Source organism: Colossoma macropomum, unplaced genomic scaffold, assembly GCF_904425465.1.
Source record: "Colossoma macropomum unplaced genomic scaffold, Colossoma_macropomum, whole genome shotgun sequence".
Lineage (NCBI taxonomy): Eukaryota > Metazoa > Chordata > Actinopteri > Characiformes > Serrasalmidae > Colossoma > Colossoma macropomum.
Window position 1 is genome coordinate 14,174,441 of NW_023494797.1, and position 25,882 is coordinate 14,200,322.

The 25,882-nt window shown below is 38.7% G+C and overlaps 1 protein-coding gene across 3 annotated transcripts; it reads right to left on the reverse strand.

Moving 5' to 3' along the window:
• Window positions 1–139: 139 nt before the first annotated feature.
• Window positions 140–25,349, reverse strand: znf280d (zinc finger protein 280D). 3 transcript variants are annotated; one of them, XM_036584372.1, is made up of 20 exons: window positions 25,252–25,349; window positions 22,076–22,237; window positions 21,182–21,423; window positions 20,770–20,848; window positions 17,165–17,416; window positions 16,852–16,926; window positions 16,316–16,398; window positions 15,747–15,976; window positions 11,735–11,892; window positions 11,164–11,264; window positions 9,973–10,119; window positions 8,994–9,128; window positions 8,596–8,798; window positions 8,183–8,323; window positions 8,007–8,069; window positions 6,288–6,406; window positions 6,171–6,192; window positions 3,825–3,849; window positions 2,501–2,544; window positions 140–1,390 (listed from the first exon to the last, which is right to left on the reverse strand). In XM_036584372.1, the coding sequence occupies exons 2-20, from the start codon at window positions 22,227–22,229 to the stop codon at window positions 844–846; spliced, it is 2,820 nt and encodes a 939-aa protein (XP_036440265.1). In that variant the 5' UTR covers window positions 22,230–22,237; window positions 25,252–25,349; the 3' UTR covers window positions 140–843. The 3 variants fall into 3 exon arrangements, with proteins under 3 accessions (XP_036440265.1, XP_036440264.1, XP_036440262.1); XM_036584371.1 differs by having other exon boundaries at window positions 20,746–20,848; XM_036584369.1 differs by having other exon boundaries at window positions 17,165–17,419; window positions 20,746–20,848.
• Window positions 25,350–25,882: the final 533 nt, after the last annotated feature.

A 25,882-nucleotide genomic window follows, 5' to 3' on the forward strand; every position in this document is an offset into this window, starting at 1 on the left:
GTCACTGTTTCACTGTGCACACATCTCTGAAGCGCGCTGCCTCCTCCAAACCTGATGCTGCAAAGCACACATCAGTGCTCAACACAAAGGGGGTCACGCTGCTCATTAATTGAATGCAAGTAAAGAAAAGATGTTCAACTCCTTTTTAAATGAAGGTTTATTTAGTAATAAGGGCATTATATGGAGCCTTACCTCTAAAACCCATTTAGCCTCTGTCCATGGGAGAGTGAGAGAATGGTTATAACAAGATAACAGATTGGAAGAACCTCAGATTTAAAGGATTCCTATTGAAAACAAGCATATAAAAAGAATATCTTACACTGAAAACGAAGATAAAGCATGTTTCCTTTTCTGAGAGGGTTTTTATCACTCAAGTACAGCGTACGATGTAGTATAATACTATACACTCAGTCACGTTCTCATCTAAAATACAAAATAAAAAGGTACAGTTGGTAATTGTCTCCGGTTCTTTGTGTGCCAGTTAACAGCCCTACGTTAACAAAAGTCATAATTGGGGCAAAAGGGTAAGAAACGGGTGTATATTAGGTAATACATGTGATTTCCCAGTCTTTTCAGTCCATTCACTGAAATGGAGAATGATTTCTGATGGAAGGCAATACTTTGTATTGAAGTACAGTAACACAGTCAAGCTTCTTTAATCACCACAGACAGCATGTTTTCATGATCTCACACAAAAAAAAAGACTGGAGGAACGCTCCAGATCACTCAAAAGTCTTCAACAGTCGACTTGCTCGATAATCCTCATAGCTAGATTAAAATTAAAAAGAGGGAAAAGGTGTAAAAAGTGAAAACGGAGGCGCTCTGTAGCATCCTTGCTCGACTCTACTCCGAGGCGGAAGGTTCCAGGGGATTATCAGGTCCAGATTCGGAGGGCTCCTCCTCCACCTTTGTTTCATGATTAGGTGAACTGTCCTCCTTCGTTTCTTGCACACTCTCTACAGCATCACATTCTAAAACCTTGGACGGAGTGAGAGGTTCCAGAGGCGAGTGAACGCTCACAGACTCCGCTTTGTCAGTTTTATTCAGGAAGTCATCTACAGTCACAGTGCCCCCATCTGCCTCAGAGCCAGGGGAGCTGAGGGACGCTCCTGTGTCCAAAGCAGGTGGGGCATCTTCAGCCGCTTCAACATCGCAGCCGTCCTTGGCTGCGGACTCAATGGTCTCTGTCTTACCTTCAGCTTCTTGGTCACCTGCCTCAGTCGGCTTCTCTCCGTTTTCTATCGGATCATCGTCACATTCTGCCACTTCCTTCTCTCCCGGCTGAAACTCAGGTTCTTCACTCCACACTTCAGCAATGAGAGGTTCCATATCATTCGAGCCTGATTTCACAGGCAGTTCTTGTGAGGAGTCTTCTTTGGTTCCAACAGACCTGAAACACAAAGTGAAAGTAAAAGATGATAAACGGGTTCAGATAGAGGAAAAGTATGGACATTAAGGTCAACATTAAATCAAATCTGACCAGTCAATTCATGTTCTTGGTCATATTAAGTACGACTCATCATATTTCATTTAAAAGACAAAGATCTTATTACTTCATTTTAATCTCTGAGACAAGTGTAGTGACTCTAAAACACCTTCTGATGTTTATGTTATCGTGTAGGAAAAATTATTAACCAATTATACTTTGAATATGTCAAAGTTGATTTAAGTAAAAATTAACATATGGGAATAAACTTCAATTTGGCATTTTTTCCTAAAAATCTGTGGACAATTTCCAGTTAAAAATGTAAAAAAAATAAAATGAAATAAAATTGGCCCAAATTGTGTTTATTTATATCCCATGCTTTTCCCACCCGCATGAAGTTTTAGAATACTGGCTTTTCACAAGCCAATCAAATCTCAATGGAATTTCTGAATCATCATGATGATGATGAGATTTTATATATATATATATATATATATATATATATATATATATATATATATACTATACACAAACATATATATATATACACACATACATACATACACACATACATACATACATACATATGTATATTATATATATATATATATATATAAAATCAATATTCTATCCCTGTATACCCTGCTTCTCATTTATCTACCTCAGACTCACTAATTGCATATATAGAAATGTGTGCAGCTGTACATATCATAGCTTTTATTTCATAACTTTATACTATTGTGCAGCACAAAACTGTACATTGGGAATAGTGCAATACTGGTGTATATTAATGTGTATAATGTGAGTCTAATGTGTATTTCTTTATATATACTTTTGTATTTAAGTACTACAAGGGGGATACGCACCTAAGATTGTCACTGGCCTACGCACCTGTGTTAATGTGATGCGACAAACATGATTTGATTTTGATTTGGATAAAATCATGTCCCGCCCATAAATATTTCCCACCAAAATATTCTGTTTCACTCAGAAACAGGTCACGTTAAGGAAGAAAAGCACATTTTGATTCCCCTTTCACAGTGACTTTAATGTCCTGAACACAAATTTACTTGCCTGTCGGAACAGCTCACGACTTCAATGAGAGCTAGGGTCCCAACCTGGGGGGAAAGATAGAATAGAAATTAGCATCTGATCAAAAGAAAAAAAAAAACTAAGACCATGAAGGCATTTTTAAAATAGCTTGTAAATAAGTGTGTATTTGGCCAGTAAAATCAGCTGATGTGATGTTAAAGATCCACAGAACATGAAAATCCTGCCAAAAAAACACTGACGATGTTATATAACAATAAAATACCACATTCAAAAAGTGATGCTATTTTGAACAATGCTGAGAGTTTAAGGGGCATTACAGTGCAAACCTAGCATTTTTTTTTGCAAGTTCAGCATCTGCCATGTTTCCATCCAGCTGTTGAATTAAATTCAAGCGAATAATTAAAATGTCTCTTAAAATTGTGTAAATTAGGCTGCGAATCCCACAACTCTGCGTGAGACAATACAACGGCACATTCGCAAAAATACAGAAATGTGGGCGGCAACTGCGGGGAAGTCTTTCATAAGGAGCAGATCACTGCTGTCGGACAAAAACCTTGTATCTCCAAAATGGTAACTTTACAGGAGAAGGAAAAAACGGACTCTACTTTTAATGTCAGTCAATGGAACCAGACTTTTTTCCAGGTAATTTTGGGTCGTTTCTTTTGGTCCCTTCAATGTGAAATTTACAAAAACTGAAAAATGTCAAAAATGGAGATACAAGGTTTTGCTCTGACCGCAGCGACAAGACTGTGAAACAGAATGCATTGACAAACATAATGGCTTATATATGACAAATAGAGTTCCTTTATCAGCGGCAGGCAACTTTTACTGTCTAAAATCAGCATCATTGTTTAATAAGGTAAAGGTACATTTTAATGCCTTCATCAGTTCACTGCAAACTTTTGCAGTGAACTGATGCTAAAATGGAAACGTGATCAGTCATATGACTATTTTATTCAAACTTACATTATTTATTCAGCAAATGTGTTTCCACTGTAATTTAGCAGTTCTTTATTATTTGGAAAAAAAATAAAACTTTTTATTGCAGCTGTTTCTTCATGTTATTTACATTTTTTAAGGTAATAAGTTATAATTTTATTTATAAGTGGCTTAGTTCTATTATTTAAGAGTGTACGACAAAGAAATTTGACAATCGATAAATGACAAATCACATCAGAAAAGCACTGACAGGAGTTTTAAAACTATATTGGTCACTGATCAATGGAACTTTCAGCTCTTTAAAAGTCAGAATTGCTGAAAATTTTCATATCAGTCAAGCCCTAGCACATGAAAGGAAAAAAAAGAAAAATAAAAGGGAAAATTGAGAATAAGCATCTTCACTCACCGTATCAGAGCCAGTTACGGCACGCCTACATAAAGACAAAAAATAAAAAATAAAAAAAAATAAAAGAGAAAAACATTTTCGTTCCAAAGACCTGCAACCACATCAAGTCTCTTCTGATTTCCTCCAGTTCTCTGCTATACTGTTTTATTTCTTTAATGTTTTTGAGCCACATTTTCCAACATTTTGCAGAGTAAAAGTCAAAGCAGCGAAGTCGGCCTAGCTTGTGTATCCATGTAGAGTCACTTCAAGACATAACCAAATTAAGAGAAGTGAGAAAAGAAAGTTTAGTTTATTTTAAGAGTTTGAATCACAGAACAATAGCTCTCAGGTGCATTGCTGACACAGGCTCTTGGGAAACTTCAAACCAAGTGGGCTACAGGAGTAAGCAGTACATGTTTTCTTACACCTCCCTAATGTAATACTTTATAGTGACTCCTAAGGACCTCTCTGTCTCTGGTGCACATTAATTATAATGTGTTCTTCCACTTTAATTAAGGCCACAACTCCAATCCTAATTTACACAGCGTCTTCAGCAAAACCACTTAACATGCACCCAAATTAGACTAATGAAATTAGGCGCGAGTTTTCAGAATGAATGATATCTTCAAACCGTTTAAGGGTCAGGGAGTTTAAATTTACACACATATTTCATCAGAAAGGGCAATTTATCTAAATCAGAGAAGGTGAAACACCCAGACTATTTTTATCCTCTCGTCTTTACCATTCTACCCTCTCTGTTCAACAAAAGCACCAAACATCTGGTGTCACTGTCTCCCAATACATCATGTAGCTCCAGTGAGAGCCAAGGAGATGTACAAGCAGCCCTCAAAAGTAACAATAATGCCTTAACAAAACAAAAGAAGTAACAAAATTACAGCAAAATATATACATACAGCAGAGTGGACAATCAGATTAGTAGCAACTGCAATACTCTCAGGCCCCATCTAAAAGTATATGGATATTTTTTGCCTATTTTCTCTGCCTTTTGGCCTTCTACCCACACAGAAAGTACATTTTAAGTTACTAAAAATTGAGCTTTTGAAGTACGCCCCCTAGGGATTAAAAAAAAAACAAAAACAGAGACTTTATGCATGCTTGACACTAAAGGCTGTTTCTGTATGGTCAGTAGTATCACTTGGATTATACAATGCTAATATTGAATGCACTGAAATAAAATTTCTTGGCTGAAACGGAAGTTCAGGACACACTAGGCTGAAAACTGAAACTGGTAACAATGAATAACATCAGTTTACAAAAAATAAACTTACTTCATGTTTACTGTATGTAGGTCACAGTATGTGTCACAAAATCCAACATCCTCCACAACAGAGAACGGTTGGTCATCCAAAGCAATAAATTCCATTATTTATTTTGTTATATTTTGTACTTCAGCGCTGTCATTTGTGAATATTTTTAGCATTTCAAAACCTGTGGCTACAAGATGACGTCAGCGTGCTTACAGGGCTTTCTGTTGTTTTCTGCTTATTGATCGAGATGTTGTGTTTGTGGTTTCACACCTATAACAGAGAAGTTCTTAGGTGTTGTACACCCTCTTCATACTTCACATGAACAGCAAATATAAATCACTTATCTAATGCCCTTTGCAGAACCCTTGAAGTAGATCCATATGGCTGATGTTTTCAGTTTATCTGCTGCCCCACAAACTTTTTTTTAAACGTTATTAATCATCATTTATCGTTTTCATTACCGTTAAAATGATCCATAAAGTGCTAGATATTGACACTCCATTGCAGGCTTATTCGATAGTTTTTTTCAGTGTGGGCAAAATGTTCAGCCTTTTTTCTCTTTCTACTAAGCCAATTTTGACCATTTTAGGTGGCCAAAACTTTGGTCATTTAACTAATTAAATTAGCTTTGCTTTATTATCGTACCGTCAGTCCACACATATGAACTCAAACACTATGTTTTCTTAAGACACAGAAAGTACTGTTTCATCATCTGCAAAGCTGTCATGCCCTCTACAACTTTCATGCTCTGTATTTTCTGTAATAAACATGCTCATGTTTTCCTTGAAATGTCTAACATTAAATTTTACGACACATTACTGCTACCTATTCGGCTGGAATGTTTAGATGAAGATATTCAAATTGTTTTTGCGCTCTTGCGTGGATGGAGAGGTGTATAAAGATGTTCCTCGCATGATTTTTATTTTTTTTTTATAAACAAAGGGGAAATAACGATTTCAGGAAATATTCAAAAATATCTGGAGGAGGCTTTAGTGCCTCGTGTAGATCATTTAGTTAAACTACTGTAGCTTTCATAAAATCAGCAGATTAATACACTCTGCCCAAATGATGGCACAACATTAGCATAAAATCGACTCACCTCTCCACTGCTGATTCCTCATCTGCAAGTCGAAAAGAAGACAGGTTTGAGACTAATACTGCCTCTAACAGAAAAACTGAGAGAATAACAGAGCAAAATATTGCAGAGCTTGTGTACCTGTCTCTAAAATGATCTGGCAGGTGTGGTTAGGTCTGCTGAGTAGGTGCTCACACATGCGGTCTGTATTAGTCGCGTCCGCCAGGAACTCGCAGTTCAAACAAACAAGAGTCAGGCTCCTGTGAGACAGAGAGCACGTCAGGACATCAGTCAGGACACATCCAGGCACAGTTTTGATATACAATATAATACTGTTACTGTTACAATATAATATTTTTTGGATTTGTTGCACTTGGGAACGTTTTGTAAAGCTGGGCCTCCACCACAGGGATTTTTTGCCAAATTTTTACCCCAATTTTCACAATTGGAAAGCTCGATAAAAAGTGACTGAGGGTGCGGATGATCTGGTCACGTGAGAGGAGAGACGAGTGAATCTTTAGCTCTTCGATCGAACTCTGAAGTGATCGGAGACCCTCCGATATTATCAAACATGTTTGATATTTACTTGAAAGGTTCACGAGTCCTGCAGTGTGAGAAGGTCTACTAGAAGGTTTACTCAAAGAGTGATTCAAACAACAGCCAATCAGAGAGCTAGAAGAGCGGATAAAAAGGTAAAGAGATGCGCAGGCACACCAGCTGAACAGCGGCACGCGGAGACAGAGGAGCTGCCTGTAAAACACAGGCAGATAAGAGACATTATCATGTTTATAATGTGTCGATCCAGAGGTCAGATCACTCTCTTTACAAGTTCAAGTCAGCTGCCAGTTTGTAGTGAAATATTCCTCCAGCTCTCACTGTGATGTCAGCGTTTCTCAACCCCATTTTAATCTCCCAGTTTGTGCTAGGGAAGCAAAAACAAGTCCAGTCTAGTGAGTTTAGCTTTGTGTCAGCTTTGCGTTTCTGGGAGTTTGAGCTCCTATTTGTAGCCGAAACTCGTTATGTGTGTTATTCTCTCTCTTTGCCCTGTCGTCTAGTGTGAGCACAAAAAAAAATTTATAAATAAAAATTAATAAATAAATTCTATGACAAAGTTTGTGATGCTCTATGTTTTAGAAATCTGTTTAGATTTTAACCCTTGTGTGGTGTTGATGTGTTTGTTACTGGTCTGATAGACCCACCACATTATTGGTTTTTTTTTGTTTTTTGTTTTTTTAATCAATACAGCCATAAAAATTTATGTAGAAATACCAGATGTTCAAAATATCACAAGTGTCCAGCGTAGGGTTCTCCTTTAGCAGCTGTAGCCAGTCAGCAGCCTGTCCATGGTGTCCACCCTCTCACACACACACACACACACACACACACACACAAACACACACACACTAACAGCAGGCCACGTAGGAGGAGAACAGAGTGAAGGACACAGCACCTCCACACTTTTATTCCCCGCAGGTTCACCCAACACCACATGTGTAATATAAATGTGTTGGGGGTGAACAGTGTGAAGTCACTGAAAATGTGTTATTTTATATGTTCTTCACAGAAAATGAGCAAAGGCCAAGAAATCAGGGTTGAAATAATAATAAAATTGCATATTTTTTCTTTTGGCAAACATTGAAGGTGGGTCCCACAGACCTGAACACCACACAAGGGTTAAAAGTCATGTAGTGTACAGCCAGCCTAACTAATTTCTGACCAGATCAATGATTGTAATCCAGAATGAATTTGGTGTGCGTTCATTTTTTTACAGTATCACAGTAATAACTGTAGAGTGATATAAATTTAAGTGAGAAATGTAGGGGAATGTACCAAGGCAAGTATGATTAGTTAAAAACTCACCTTACACCACGCAAGGGCCTCTTCACCTTGCCTAACCGATGTTTTGAGGAGCTGCTGTGAAACCTTCATGTGAAAAGAAAAGTACAAATGAAACTTCTTTTTTGCTGGAACAATATGACCAACATCCTCACAACGTCCTCCCTCTGCTCACAAGTTCACACATGATCCGTCATTACCTCAACATATGTTGTCCGAAAGACTTCTGACAGCTTGTTCGATACTTGCATACAGAACATTTCAGTGACAGAGGATAATGGACATACGGGTCGGTAACCTCACTTTGACACTCGGTGCATTTGTGCACTCCAGGTGTAAGTCTGTAGATAAAAAACACTGCTTCAATACACTTACATATACAACTCAACTAAGACAATAAAAAAGTTCATTAAATGTATTAATAAATAAATAAAGACCACCCCTTAAGCAGGTGGCTTATCATTATTACTACAAAAGCTTATAGTGCAGTAGCTATAATACACTTTTTTTGATGATAACAATAAAACTAACATGTATATTATATAGTTATGAGGAATAAAGGTCCTAGAGTTTAAAGGGGTTTATTTAGCTATTCTAACTACTAGATACTCACTTCAAGCCTTTGAGCTCATGGTTGTGAGGAGACGTCCGATTTTTATTGGCTGGGTTCGTCTTTGCCCTCCCCATGTAAGAGTTGGATTTATGAGTAACTGGTTTGGCCGTTTCGGCACTTGTGGGGACGAGGTTCACATACGACTTGCTTGGAGCGCCAGGAGACATAGGGGACCCTCCAGTGAGCGAGGCTCGAATTGTCACCTAGAAAAAACAAATCATAGGTTACAGTACAGCAAGAAATAAAAACATTAATCCATATTCATTCATATGTTAATTCATTAAAATAACACATTTTAGTGTAGTGTAATACAAGGTGTTCAAACTGTAACTCTGAAATTACACTGGATAATTCTGAAGCTAACAGAAAGGTGAAACTGAAACTGTGCTGGAGCAAACCTTAGTTCCTGGTGGCAGTCCTTCAAGGCTTCTCGGTTTCTTATAAGTTCGATGATAGAGCGTTTTGTGCTCGACTTTCTCCTTGTAGGTGAGAAAATTCAATCTGCATTTTCCACAGCGTTGAATTCCTTTTTTCTGTTAAATATGATTAAAAAAATAATAATTAAAACATCAGAAAATGCTTTAAAAATACAAGAACAATGTCAGCTCTTGTGGATGAGTAATATTCATACTGAGATACAGAGACAATACCCACTGTATTAAATGTACAGATGCAAGTTAGTTTAACCTGGTGGCCACATCTCTGACCCAGATTACCACATTTACTTGTTATTGTTTTTGTTACCAGCCAGATTTGTGATGGCTTTTTTTGGGCTGAAGTGGCTCCTGGTTGGTCTGGTTTCCTGTTGCCAGGTAGAGCCCCTTAAGGCAGGTGAAGGGAGTCAGCCTCCGCTGTCATACCGTTATGTATTGCACCAAGGTGCTCACCAGACAACCAAATCAATCCAAGCTCGAAGAGAGAGCCAACAGGGCAGCTCACAAGTGAGTTCCACATTTTGCTGACTTCAGATCAGCATAGCCTCGAGCCCCCGAATCCACAGACAGAGACAGACGAGGGATTTCACTACTGCTCAAGATCTGAACCTTTCTGGAGCAGACCCTTCCAAATTCAACACCTCCAAGACTTTAAACGTTTAAGAGTCTACAACTCAAAACTATGTAGAGATACAAATGTTCAACGCAACAAAATGTAGAAAACAAATCTCAAGAACAGTAAGAGTTCGCTTTATAAAGGAACGTGTCACACTAAAATACACAACATAGCCAAAATTAATAAAACTGTCATTTGTTATTAACAGCAATCAGAGTGAGGTCATTCTTCACCTGCATTCGTTCATTAGGGGTCAGCTTTCCAGAGACAGAAAGGTAAGTTAGATCGAGACACAAATTAAGTTTGGTCTTGATTCTTAAGGCCCACCTGGTGTTTCATGTAGTGTTGCATGTACATGTGGCCACTGCGCAGGACTTTAAGGCAGAATGGACAGAGGAGATCTTTAGTGTTTTCATGGACGGTGCGGAAATGGGTCTCCACGTCGGAGAAGAATGAGGACCTGTAGTTGCAGACCTGTGAGGAGAAGCAGTGATAACAACAAAAAAAAAGTTGCAATGGGAAAAACTAAGACAGGACATACGTTGAATTTATGTTAGCCTTTATTTGCTTAGTAGCCAGATATCATCTTTAAATTCTCACTTAAATTCTTAAATACTATGTTCTTCTTCTTAAACGGGAAAAAGAGATAAATAAATCAATAAAATGTCATTCTTATAAATGCTGCACTGGACAGACAGCAATCATATCAGTATCAGCAAATTTTTCCTTAAAAACTAGACTGGCATCAGTATTTGGTGTGATTACGCATTTATTGTACTCCAAAAGAGCAGAACATTTAGGTGATTCTGGGCTACTACAATAAAACATCTGCATTTATTAATTTTTCTGCATTTACAACCCTATAGAAGCAAATGAAATATTCCTCTATTATATATGTATATCTATCTATCTATATACATAGATATATGTGTGTGTGTGTGTGTGTGTATCGCGGTTGTCGGAAAGAAAACCTTGTATCTCCAAAATGATAACCTTACAGAAGAGGGAAAAAACCTACTTTACTTTTAATGTAAGTCAATGGAACCAGATATTTTTCCAAGTAATTTTGGGTCATTTCTTTTGATCCATTCTTCATGAAATTTACATACAATGTAAAGGATACTACAGGTATTTTCGAATTATGTCAAAAACTGAAAAACGGCTATACATATATATATATATACACACACACACACACACACACACACACGCTAGTAAGGGTAGTCCCAATTTCTACATTTCATAAATGTTTATGTATCAGCAATGGCTCACAATTCCTGTATGTATGTTAAAAATAACTGTGGTAGCTATTTATTTGTTTTATGTTGTGTGTAGGTGTTGGTAGCGTTTGGTGATGGATGATGTGTGAGGAATGCATGTGTTATTTTCCCCCCAATTCTATGTTTGGTTAAACCTGAAGAGCTGTAAAAATCATTGTTATTTCACTATAGTCCTCAAAAAAGTTCAGTCAACAGAAAAACAGTTGATAGAAGCACACCACAAAGGAACTGGAGCTACCTGACAACCGTATGGCATCTCCCCCGGTTTGTGATTGTCCTTCATGTGCTCCAGGAGGACTTGCTCTGTCTCAAAGGCCAATTCACAAATCTTACAGTTAGCTGCAATAACAAAGAAGAGAGAGGAACATAGGTGTGAAGCTATATCATATTACCGCCAGCCATCTGGCTGCATAATCTCATTTCAAGCATAATTCCTTGGACAATTTTCTGTGCACTTAATTGCAGGGTGTGCATTGTTAAATAAAATTAGAGGAAGGCTATAATCAGCTGAGGGAACCCACAAGTGTGCACCCATAAAAATAAAGGATCCTAAACGGTTCTTGGCTTGGATGCATGGTTCTAGGAAAAACCTTCAATTGGTAAAGAACCTTTACTTTATGTACTGATTCTTTAAATTCCACACATCTCATTTACAGAAGTTGTTCTGTGTCAGAATCATCCACTGAAAGTGGTTAATCTGTGGCATTGCTCTAAAGAACCTTTTTGGCACCTTTATTTTTGAAAGTGTAGCAGCAACTCAGCCTCCTGCTGAGGGTTAGTGGTTACTTATATGAGATGTGTTGGCATACTCGTGGACTCGTAGGGGCTGTGGGCGCTCTCTATGTGGCACTGCAGCTGAAATGGAGTGGAATACTGCCGGTAACAGTGCTGACACGTGGTGTGACTCTCCCAGCTCTCACTGTTCTGCTTCTCTAGCTCCAGATGATGCTTCATGTGATTCATAAACCTGAAAGAGAAACAAAGACAGAAATAAAGTTATCTGGACACAAATCAGGCCTAGAAACCATTTTAACCACTTTTAGCTGTGAAGATTACTAGATTAAACCTAGTTACTCTAAACTTTATAAAAAAAAAATGTTCATTAATTTAAGATTTTCAACAGCATTAATTTGTTGGCAATCTTTGTGATTATAATGCATATTTTAAATTTCTCCAACTAACAGTAAGAAACTTAACCTAAAAAAAAAATAGATTACCCAATTAATCATCAAAATATCTGGTGAATGACTTGATAAAATTATAGTAAATATAACTGATAGACACTAAAGATACATTAAGGATTCACTGACCAAAAATTTTGGTCTGAAATTAGTCAAAAATGTCATTTTCAGTTTACGACCAAACAATTAAAAGAAAAAAATGAACAAAGATTAAGTAGTTCACTGTCAGCTCAGATTTATCCTAATGAAAGGACTGGTACTTTCAATAATGAAAGTCTTTTCAACCCAAAATTTCATTCAAAAGCACAAATAAAAAGGCTAAGAAGAAGAAAAACAAAAGTTTTTCGGTTTTGGTTTTCAGCCCCGTTTTAAGTTCCGATTTCTGGAAAGAATGAAAAGATGGCACATCTCAAGTAATGAAAGCCCTAACTGTACTCTTAAGTGAGTAAGCCTAAAGCTCTGCTGGGAAACCAGCACGCCAACAAAACAAAACAAAACAAAAAAAAGAAATCAGTAAAAGAAAGACAGAGAGCGAGAAAACGAGAGCAGATGGAGAGACCCCAGAAGAGTTTCACCATCAGGGACACCTGCAACCTGTGACATTAATGCCAATCTGTGAGGTAAATGCCGGCATGCACAGACGGGTGGCGTGTGGGGAAAAGTGCGCCGAGCACGTGAGGGGATGCCGTTGATGTCAGCATGTTAAACCAAACAGGAAAGGCTTTGATCTGAGCGGAAGTGAATGTCATGCAGATGAGCCCCATTCACACAGGTAAACCACTACAAAGAGGCTGCTCTTTCAAAACACGAGCTTTCTTTTTTCCACCACAAAGCTTTGCTCAAAATAGACACATGGCATCCTCTGAGATTGGCAAATTATAGAATTTCAGATGTTCAAACCGGCATGTCCTATTTTTCAAAACAGGTCATGTCGCTGGATATGACTGCAGATTGTTAAAACATATTAAAAGACATCGACTTAATCCTCTATAAATCAAACTTGTCTAGCAGGACTAAAGCAGCACAAACAGAGCAGGAGCCAGCTAACCTTCACCGCCGTTTGGGAATAAAGGCCATACACCGTTAAATATAACGAACCAAATTACGAACTTGGCGCATTAAAAAAACACTTTTAAACAGCGCGTGGCCTGTATGTGCTTCAAAGCAGCGATCGGGCTCCCAGAGGTTTTCCAAAGATAAATTAGCAATCATTCTCCTCACGCCTCACTTTCTAAGCATGCATAATAGCTATTATAATACTGGCAATTATACAGGGCTTTTTTTGTTTCGCTTAATGGTGTGATGCTCTTCATGCTGCCTCCAGCCCCTCTCCCTCTGCCTGCCGTCCTGCCCTGACGAACAACAGCCTATTTTTCAGCCGTGCCGTTCTGCTACCTCAGCTCCCCTAATAGGGATTTTTATGCGGCTGAACTGTGACCCCGGCTGCCAGAACGCGGGGTTCGCTGCAAACGCGTCTCCCCATTAAAAGGAGCTTAGTGAGGCTTTTCTCAAGCCGTGGCAGAGTGAAGTTATTTAATCACACCAACAGTTCTTACACCAGCCAAACTACCAACCATTATTCATCTCAGGACCCAGGGGGGAACGGGAGGGCCGATAATGTCATCCATCTATAGCGGGGAAATCGTGATGGGGGCCCAGAGAGAGCCTGAAATCCCCCTCTTCCTTTCACAGTCACTCCTTCGCTTTCTTTCCTTTCTTTTACTACACCTTTCTCCACTCTCTGGATCTATCTCGCCTTACTATCAATCTTGGACCCTGGTGTTAAATGTACAGAAGGGCAATGCTCTACTTACAGTCATGTGTCTGAACATCCCTAGTAAGTAAAAATAAGTTAAGATAGTCTCTACAGGGATTTATGAAACTATTATGACATTATGAAAAGCAAAAGAGTATGAAAATGAAAGTTCGAAGGTATCTTTCAGTGTACACATTACGGGGAATTCCACAGATTTTTCTTGCTGAGACTTGCCGAGTCAGAACTGTTCACAGTGGTGGTGATAGGAACCAGACACCAAAAGCGTATGATGTCTCTTGAAGCTCCCTCACCAAATTTTTACAAGATAAACGGTTATAAATGATAGCAGAGACATTGCTTTAGTTACTGTAATTAAAATTTTTGAGATAAGGAGTTGCCCAAATAAGGGTGGCCCAAGTACATTCAAGGCAGACAGGTATATGCAGGGCATTGTAAGGCCAAATAGTTCCCAAAGAAAACCAAATTTTTTTCAGTTTTACCACCATTATGGAAAACTCATAAGACGTGTAGGGTCACAGGTAGTTTTGGATTATAAATAAAATAGCCATATTTGCATTGGAGACTCTGCACCCCTGGCTTCCATCATCACCACTGTAAAGAAATCGTAAGTTTCAATAATGACCATTTCACATTCAAACACTGAATGGCTTTATTTACATGTGTGGAATCCCCCCTTTCAATTTCAAATTTTGTGTGAAATATTTTTACAGAATACTAAAGTCAGATTCAAACAGGATTAAATTTATATGGAGTCCTGAAGTAATTTTCTCTTTACAGATGCTAGGCTGTGATTTTATTTTTGTCCTGATCTACCACGTCTGTATTTTTCTCCCTCATCCCAAATTACTCACTGTTTTTCACAAAATTTAGTCCTGCCCAGATCTTAAATAAAACTAACTAGAACCTCTCTCACCCAGCTGTACTTTTACTACTATTAATCAAGAGTTTTATCACTGGAGGAACACGTAAAAAGTTTATTACACGTCTCCCCAAAAAACTAATCCAGTACATCTTGCCAACTATAATCAAGGGCCAATATTTAACCTTCAAAATCAGGCTGCATAGCACATCATTTCTTATTTTTTATCACAATATTGGCCTCTGCATTATTGATATTGCAAAAGAAATGTTAAATATGCAAATGCGTCCTCTAACCAATTCTTTTTTTACTGTGTGCTGTGAGCATCCTGACCAATCACAGTCCCAGATACAGGTTTCTGCGGTATCCAGTGTGGAAATCTAAATTTCTGCATAAATCAACACCTGAAGTCATTCAGAGTGGTTTGAGATGAACTGGTTAATCGTAGAGAAACTCAGATTTATTTAGAGTGATTGTTATAGAAACTAGGGGTTGCAGTGTTTACAATGCAAATATAACCACTTTGTTTACTATTCAAAAGCACCAGTGAATCTACACGTCTTCTGAGTTTGTATAAGTAATGCTGATAATGGTGCCATAAAAAAAAAATGAGTGTTCTTTGGGGAAAACAGTACCAGCACTTTGCCTTACAGCAACCTGTATGTACCTCTCCACTACGAATGGCTCTTTAGAAAATGTTTTTCTAAAGTCTCACAACTATCTTAAAACAATATCTCAGGCATCAGGCAGCGTATTTATAGCCATTTCATGTTATAACTTTCTGTGAAGGCGCTTTTAGAGGCATTAAATGCTTCAGACATCTGGTTCCTATCACCACTGTGAAAAACTGACTCATGAGTTTGTTTACATCTGTTTAATTACTGGGACACATCTATTTAGTTATTTAATAACTACTTACTTGCCGAGAATTTGTAAAAATGGGTGGAATTCCCCTTTTGGTAATTCAAGCTCTGCACAGACACAACCAAACAACTAAGTAGTACCTTATGTTGTTCTTGAGGGTTTTCAAACAGCTGTTGCACTTAAAGGTAGTGTTGGACTTCTGCTCCCTAGCGACCGACTGATCACCCTCACACTTCCCATAGTAGAAGTCGGACACCAGCATGATCAGCTTGCCTCGCTCCATGTCATACATTCTTGCTGGGGCTGCAGCTTTATTATCTGGCTTTGAAGTCGATGGGAAGGTGGTGTCCAGTAAATGAGGGCAGCATGACTGAAGGAGGCAAGAACATCATCATCATAGACCAGGGCTATAATTCCTATCTCAGATAAATGCAGTGAAGTTTCACCATGAGATTTATATACACATACACACGTTTGTCTTGCTATACATACGAGGATGTCCATAGGTTTCTTTTGATTTTTGTGTTACTGTAGCTAAATAATACTACTCATAACCCTAAACCTAACCCTAACCTTAACCTCAGTATTCAAAAGGCAATTTTCCTGCTCTTTTAGTTTTCAAATAAAAAAAATAATTGTGGTGAACACACATAGACCACACACACATAATAAAATACAACTAACAGCTTCAGCATGGACGTAAACCTACCCGCATGTGACTCTTTAATGGTTCCATAAAGTTGAAGTGAATGTGACACTTGGGACACTTCCTACTCAAGGGAGTCTCGTTCTCTGGATCAAGCAAAAATCTCTCAATGAGCAAAGTCATAATTGATATACAGTGCAAAAGTCCACTATACAGCAGGCATGGTCAATATGACAATAACGATGTCATGAATGGTGGTTAATTGCATGACATGCATGTCACAACATGCCTATCGTGGACATCATCAGTACAGTATCAATACATCACTATAACAGCATGCTTCATTACAGAGAGTATAATTAGACCTACACTGGATTTAGTACAGTGCAGTACAAGACATTTTTTGCATAAAATTCCTTGTGTCCATAGTTTTGGATAGAATTTTTTAAATGTGGCACTCGGTTCGAGGTCTTTTTTGTCTGTTTTAACTTATCAAACCTCACAAAAAATGTAGTGATGCATCGTTTCTATATAAAAGTAACGTGATGTAATATTGTTGCTATACTGTCATCCATTCTTCAAAGTGAATGAACACGTACCAGTGTCAATTTTGGTTCTTTTGGAAGTACCGTTGTTTGTTTCAGGCAGAATAATTCGTTTCATTTTGCCATTATCTGGGGAAAAAGAATGGAGAGAGAGAGAGAAAGAGAGATTCTCAAGTTTGTTTTGAAATACAAATAAATAATAAGTTTCCTTCCTCAAAAATCTAGTTTCTGCCACCACTTCAAAGATAAAGATCATCAAAGACCAGGATACCAATGATATATTTGGAAAATACTGCAATACTTAATTGTATCGATTCGACTGTAACGTTCTCAAATGTATGAAAAACATCCACATGTTCATACCCACCCCGATTGTTCACAGCTTGTAAAGTTGGTGTCATCTGTTTGGAAGGCCCCATGATACTGGGCTTGCTCTGGGGGATGAGCTGAATGCTCTGCAGGTTGGAGGTGGAGTGGGACTGGGCTGGGATTTCAGCAGGACCCTGAACATTGGACAGGGTCACTACATTGTTCTGGATGAGCTGCACTTGGGGCCTGTGGATGACGCCTGGCACTGGCTTCGGCTTAGCAGGAACCTGCTGCATGATCTGCTGACCTGCTGCTTTGTATTGTTTATGGTGGAGAGAAAAGGGCTCAGATTAGTTGACTTCAAATCTTTACAAACCTATATTTTTTAAACCATTTGAAAACCGTAGCTGCCATTTACATTGTGTGAACATGATTCCATGATTCATGACGAATGTGCTTACATACATATATATATATATATATATATATATATACACACACACACATACACACACACACACACACATTTATACACACACACATATATTTATTTTTATATATAACACACATACATGTGTGTTATATATATATGTGTGTATGTAAAACACACACATATTTTTAAACATTTGTGAACAAGAGCGACGGACTTCATACCAACAGTTCAGATATGACTAATCTCAAATGTGAATGTCTGGGTTGGAGTTTGTTTCCTGATCTTTCAAAACTACACGCCTCATTTCCACAAATCATGGCACACGGGCATAGTTTTAAACAGATGGATGTGGAGTTGGTGCGCAGGTAATGAGGGACAGAATGCAAACAACTCACTTGTGAAATTACATCTTCGACATTTCCACTTCTCTCCATAAGAATGCTTAGAATGACTTTGCTAAAGTCAGCTTATGCATGCTCAGCGGAAACAGACACGTTACGGAGAAACAGTGGTGGATACACTGAATAGATTTTAGCCTGCAAAATCAGTAGCTTGCCTCCGAACTCTTAACTTAGTTTATTATTACAGTGGTTCTGAAACTGGTCCTCATGGACCCCAGATGGTCCAGATTTTTGCTCAAACCTAACTTAAACACATAAGGGTCACCTGTTTCTCCTAAAATCCCAGGAAACACAGTGTACATTTTCAAAAATGTTTGCATGGCACTACAATTGAGTGTTATAGTGAACATCATGCAAGGTCTGAATAATAGGACAGAAACACAATAAAGCATGGCTCATTAGACTGATCTGAAAACAGTCTAGGTGTGGTCCTGATATGAAGAAGAACTGAGAGCCCTCAGTCCAACACTCCTGGCCTTCTGCACCACTAAAGCAGAACTAAACACAACAGTACATGCAAAGTGGGGAGAAATGGGACAAAACAAGCTTTACATACATATGCAGGTGGCGTCGTAGACTGCACTGTGTCCACAGCTTACTAAAAACATTATCCGGCTTTTATATGGCAACGTCTTAACGGGGAATTCCACCGATTTTCCAACATTTCTGCATGACGTTTAGATGTTTACATCGCATGTAAAGTCATCCGGAGGGGTTTGATATGAAATGGTTCTTGCTGAGAAGAAATCTGAAAATTTTAATGCCTCTAAAAGCTCGTTCACAAAGTTATTATATGAAATATTTATGAATAAGCTGCCTGATACCTGACCGTACCTTCATACTAGCAAGCGAAAGATGATCAGTTATTTCCTATGGAATTTGTAGCAACAGTTTAGCAACATGTTACAGGACAGCAGAGCAACACGTGGCGAATCGAGCTGAAACCTTCTCAATTTTATGTAAATCAATGTCAGCGCGGTGAAGCGACAATCCAAGTGTTTGGCTCAAACAAATTTCTCAATTTACCAATCGTAAACACAGGAGTTTGAGGTCCCAAGCAGTTTTGTTTCTATTTCCAACAGTATTATGCAAAAAAGGAAGAGAAACTGCAGTTTATATTTTGAACAAAATGCCAAGACATATCATGTATTTTTGACTTCTTTTTGGTCAGAATCTGGTCAGTGTACAATTACAAACACAGCCTCAAACACACTTATAATGTACTCCTAATGTCTTCTAATGTGACAGTACAGTGACACACGTCATACGATAAGGTTCTGACCTAAACTGGGCTTTTTAAAACACATTCATGGTGAAGATATACATGCACGGCATTGCAAGGCTATTTTTTTTGTTTACATCTTTGTTTACAACAATGATTGGATAAGGAAATTTAGAAAAAAGAAAGAAAAATTTGGAACTGCCCTTTAGGAGTGTTATGGTTCTTATTCACTTTACTGCTGGCATTCGGGGAATACTGGCATGGCCAGATGACCAAACAAATGGAAGAATGGAAGAATCGTTAGCTCAGTCATGCCTGCTGGCTCAGCTTTAGTTAGTTTAGGTTAGTCGACTGTTTTTCTAACGGCCAGTTTCTCTGGCTTGAACAGAAATAAGGAGACTATTGGGAAAACCCACATCAGCCTTGTGATTGGTGAAGATACTGCATATGTACGCACTACCCAAGCCAATTTAACATCGAAAGAGGAGAATACTGGCAAAACGCATTGGATATTTATTGGTCATTGGAAAGTTATTCCTCAGACATGCTTTATACAGGTATACTGTGTGCTCAGAAGAGCAAGATTAACCTACTTAGAAAGAAAATACGGATTTAGGTTCCCTGGGGCTTTAAGAAAAACAAGGTTTTACACTGATGAGTTAAGTGTACTGCAGATAACTTACTTAAGTTTACTGAAAGAATTCAGTACAAGATGTTTCAGTCAACATTCACTGATTTTACATTCATAGCGAATTTTGTCAAAACTTTATAATAAAATGACACTTTGATTTTTGCTCATTTGCCTCCGTCTAACAAACAAGCCTATGCAAGCCTAGCTAGACTGAACTACCATTGGCTGCACGGTAATAATAAAATCTGACAAAATAATAAACTAAAAAAATTAAAACATTTGTTAAATATGGATTTATTTAATAATTCTGAGATGTTGAATACACTGCAAAGTCATGAATAAATCCAGGAAGACTGATTTAGTTACCTCTAATTTGGCAGACTCTGGGACTTTTGTTAGCATAACAGACTATAAGGTGATTTCTACTCAGACACACACACACACACATCTACATTTTACTATAATTACACAGAATCATGTGTTTCAACAATGAGTATCAGTCAGTCATTGATCAGTGATTAGCAGTGATTAGCTAAAAACTCTTGGAGGATGGCTCGCTGGGCGATCCAACAAACAGTAACAAAGCAAGTACTAACTAAGGTATAAAGCAGGGGTGTCAATCTCAACCACTAAAAGGGCCATATTAAAAAATCTCAACAAATCCGTGGGTCAGAAAGCATTTTTATATTTTAATATGCCAAAACATCAACAGCAAAATATAGCCCCTTGTAATAAACCTAATACTAATAGAAAATCTAAATAAATATCAAAGGCTGAATAGGATTGTGCCGCGAGCCTGATCTGGCCTGCGGGCCTTGCAGTTGACACATGGGATATAATGTACTCCACGGCATAAATAACTTTTTAACAAATGAAATTGACATTCCATCTACTAGAGATGACCTTTTAAGCATTTCAATTATGTCACTTCAGATGCAAATATTTGGCCTACCTGGCAGAACAGTGAAGGATGTACCTGGTGGATACTGCGACCCCAGCGAGGTGATGAATGTGGAGTTATTGTTGAGGTTCTGTGGTGATGCCACTATGTAACCCTGATAAAACACACAGTGTAACGATATTCAAGAGGTTATCTAACAAACTTCACTTGCACTGTATACAGTGAAGGAAGAGCCCTTAAGATACTGTAGGGCAGGGGGGGCCGGTGTCCAGCACAATTTGGAGATTTCACCTGCTCAAACATACCCAATTACACCAATTACAATCTGTTCATTGGCAGGTTTAGTGGATGTGTTTGAGTAGGAAAACTGTCAAACTGTGCAGGACATCGGCCTCCTGGACCGGAGCTGTGCACCCCTACTTTGGGGGAATTTCCTATAGGGAATTGTAAGAATAAATTGATGAGAAGAGAGAGACTGTGTTGGTACCTGCTTGTTGATGATGATGGGCTGAGGGGAAACCGTGTTTAGTGTTCTGGGTGCCTGCAGCGGTCCTGACGGGGAGCTCACAGGGATGAGGACAGAGCCACCAGTTGACTGTGATGAACCTCTGACTGTGAGCTGAGGAGCTGCAGGCTGTTTGGCAGAGTTCATCTGAATCTGAACAGTCTTCTGTGGTGAAGTCATTGTAGAGGGCCTTTGAAATGTGGCATTTGTTTGGTTGCCAACACCTGAATAAGAATGAAAGTTTTTGCATAAGTCACATCAATACATGAAGTTTGGTTTGGATGACAAAGCTGTTCGACATCTACACCGATCAGGCATAACATTAAGACCACCTCCTTGTTTCTGCGCTCATTGTCCATTTTATCAGCTCCACTTACTATATAGGTTCACTTTGTAGTTCTACAGTTACAGACTGTAGTCCATCTGTTTCTCTGCGTACTTTGTTAGCCCCCTCTTACCCTGTTCTTCAGTGGTCAGGACCCCCATGGACCCTCACAGAGATAAACTTAACAGATAAACATTAACAGTACCCTTTTAAATTCTTTTGATTAAGCCACTTTGCTAATTCAATTAAAATGGGGATTATCTGTAGTTTTGTTTAAAAAATAAACCAGAATTAAATTGTGACCAAAAGAAGTTAAACTTTAAAATGAAGAGCTAAAGTTGACTTTTTTTGAGAAAAATTTCTCCATATTTGTGCTCAAGTAAGTTCAGAGAACCTACGGACCAAATTTCCGATATGATATTAGTAAGCTATTATTCAAACTAGTGTAATAGATAATGACAACTATTAGTCTGGGAACCTCATATGAAATTCAATATAATGAAGTCTTCTGCATTTGTGCAGCAATTTGAAGATTGTGTAAATGTCCATACTTGGTCTGCTGTTAAGTGTGGGCTTGGAACTGCAGATTTCCCCCACAAATATCGGCTCATCGTCATCATCGTCATCAATCAAACTGATTTCAGGTATTGCCCTCTGCCATGGCTCCAACTCCTCCTCCTCACATTCCATAAACAGTTCAGACATGGCTGGACCTGGAAGGTAAACATCATCACCAGTAGAGTGGCTTAGAAAGGAGGCTGGCTGGTGGTGCAGTAGGTCAGTTCTGATTGTGGGAATAGAGCCAGATTAATTTCTACCATTTAACAGCTCGATGCTTTTCAAACTGATTAGACTGATTAAGCATTGTTGCTTCAAGGCAGATGGCTTGTGTCTGGCTCTACTAAACTGCTTAATCCTAAACAGGCAGTTTTACTCTACAATCGAAGAGTTTCATTCGTAAATATAGCAAAGTTGTTGCAAACAATGACACATGTATAATGAAACACACATTTTATTGCTCCAATAAATGTGATATTAATCATAACATACAGCAGTTAGTTCCGGCCACGCAAGCTGATTGGTTGAGAGGTGTTCTAACGTTTTTTTCACAAACACTGTATCACACCGCTGAGACGCCGCTGCTAAGCAACGACTTTGACCGCTGTAGGAGACGCTCAAGCCATTTGAACATTTGAACTTCTTACTTTGCCACAAACAGAAAACGGACACTTTAAAGATCACATTTGACCGACAGCCGATTGGGTCAGACTCCGAAGATGAGACGACACTAAACTCTCAAACTGTCATCACCACTGAGCAGCTTTTCAGTCGGCAGCTGTGACAGAGGAACAGCTAAACAACCTGGAATCAGCCAGAAATGAGCCCAAGACCATTCGCCAAACAAAATGGGCTGTAAGATGCTTTACAGACTGGCTGGAGCAAAACAACATTAATACTGATCTGGCAAAAAATGACAAAACTGAGCTCAACTTGATATTGTGGCAGTTTTATGGCTCAGTCGATTTGGTCAGACTCTGAAGATCAGACTACACGTTTGGTGAATGGTATTGGGTTCATTTCTGGCTCATTCCAGGTTGTTTAGCTGTTCTTCTGTCACAAATGCCGACTGAAAAGCTGCTCAGTGGTGATGACAGTTTGGGAATTTAGTGTAAGGAGCTGGAGAACGAACTGCTGGCTGGGCAGCGAGTGAGCGGAGTGCGTTACTCTGACGAAGCAACAAGCTGCTTGTTAAGGAACTATAATTTGGCGGAAGGGATTGCTAACATTAAAACATAAATGCGCGTTATTAATTTCTTACTTTATTTATTTAACTGTTGTATAATAGCGATAGAACACTCAATGTTGTGTGTTTTATAACACACTCCCTCTCGTGTTCTATTGCTTAAATATTGCATTGGTATATAATATATGTGCAAAGCCTACTTCCAACAATGTATATCATGAAAAAAAAATCTTGAATGGGTCTATAACTCTGTAATTACAGCAAACAAAACAGATCCTTGAAATTGTTACTGAAATGCAGGTGGCAGTGATGGGCAGTTCATCATATGCACCATTTGGACAACTGTGAGCTTAGTAAGAACACAGAACACTATGGGACAGTTTCCCAGACCTGGATTAAACCTAGTCTTGGACTGAACTGCGATGCCAACGATGAATCCTAATGCATCCTATTTAGTCTAGGCTTTGGCTTAATCTGTGTCTGGAAAACTGACCTTGTATGTCACAAAGTTTGTGTTCATGCAACTTTGCTTCTGGAAGTTTGTCCCCCACCTTTTCTGCAGTAACAGCCTCTACTCATCTAGGAAGGCTTTACACTAGATGAGGGAACATTGCTGTGAGGATTTGACTGCATTCAGCTGCAGGAGCGTTAGTAAGCTGAGTATTGGATGAAGCTCCATTACTCCTCAGAACACAGTTGCACTGCTCCATGGTCCAGCGCTAGAGGACTTTACATCCCTCTAGCTGACGCTTGGCACTGGGCATGCTTAACTTAGACTCATGCATGGCAGCTTAAGAGCATCCTGGTCTATTGGCAATGCTTTTCTATGGAGATTATATAACCTGTGTGGGCAACTGAACATGTTAAGTAACAGGTGCACCACAGATTTTTCAAAATTGCTGCATAATTAAATGGTTAAGATATAAACAAAGTCATTTGGAGTCATCTGGTGTAAAATGCTTTGTTATAAAGAAACTTATAGAGTCAGAGTTGTACACACTGGTGATAGGAACCAGACGTTCACCTTTAAAGGCTCCCTCACAGGAAGCTATTACATGAAAGGGTCATAAATAGTCTTCCTGATGTCTGAGACGTTGTTTTACAGTAGTTCTGTGATGAAGTATTTTAATCAATTAATCCATCCATGGTGAAGAGATACATGACAGGTGTCCTAAGCCAAAGCAGTCCTGAAAAAACCCTCGTTTTTTCAGATTTACCACAGTTTTACCATATTTAACATTATATAACATATATAAAACCTCACAAGACTCGTGTAGGTTCACTGGTGGTTTTGGATAGTAAATAAAAGGGCTATATTTGTGTTGCAGATATGGCGACCCCTGGTTTCCATCACCAACACGAAAGAAATCTGAGTCGGCAAGTTTCTCCACAAACAAATCATTTCACACCAAACCACTCTGAATGACTTTGTTTTATGTCTCTAGCACCGAATTATGCAGACATATTGAAAAATCGGTGGAATTCCCCTTTAAACCAGCTGAAAATCACCAAATATAAGACGTGTCTACAAAACTTTTGGGCATACAGTGCAATTTAGACAGGCTAGCAGCACGGAGAGGATGGAGGGGCATTCAGGGGGATCTTTCTGCAGCCCAATAACACCTTACCGCCCAAACACCACACCGAATCACCAGAGCTGCCCGCTGGATAAGGAGCCAAGCTGTTAACAGGTCTCCCTGTCAGCCAGAGAAGACTCTATATTATTATGGCAAGCGAGCTATTCCGGCTAACGCGACCCGCATCTGCACAAAGCAAATAAAGCCTTCGCGGGCGAGCTAATGAGCTAGCGGTAGCTTAGCATTAGCCACCCCAGTCTTTCTCAACGGAGTAAATTAGCAGCCTGGGCTCAGGTCGGTTTTCGAGGCAAACAGGAGGCGACCAAAGACACACACATCTGCATATGGTGACAGAACGCGTTAGAAAACACAAATGAGCGGTTTTAGCCGAAGTCCTAGCGCTCACCTCTTAAAGTGACTAATTACTTTGCTGATGAACATCGGAGGAACTGCAGAAACACCAGCCAGAGCCGCCGCGGGGGCTGATGGGAAAGTGGAGGGGGCTTTTTTTTTTTTGGCTGATGCGTCATTTCCGTCTTACAATAACAAATAAAGCATACCTATGAGGATTGGTAAACAACAAGAAAGGTTTCAGGTTTATTAATGTAATTTATTATTTATGATGACGTTACGAATGTCTCACGAGTCCTTTCTCTTTTCTCTTGTTTTTCTCTTTTCCTTCTGTTTTATACCACCTGCATGTTAATGTTTTATAGAGTCATCCATGTTTAGTTCTGCCTTTTTTATTTTATTTTAACAAAAAAATGGACAGGGGTAAGCGTGCAACTTCGAATGCAACTTTAAAGAATTAGGCAAGCAAATTAATATTACACCTATCCAAATGACATTACGTGTATTCATCCACACAGAAGTTCTGCGTTTGTCATGTACCGTATTTTTTTTTAAACATAAAGCAGTTGCATTTTTCAGTTTTTGACATTATTTGAAAATGCCTGTTGCTCTTTACATTGTGTGTAAATTTCATGATGAATAGACTAAAAGAAGTTGCCAATATATATATAATGGTTACATTGACT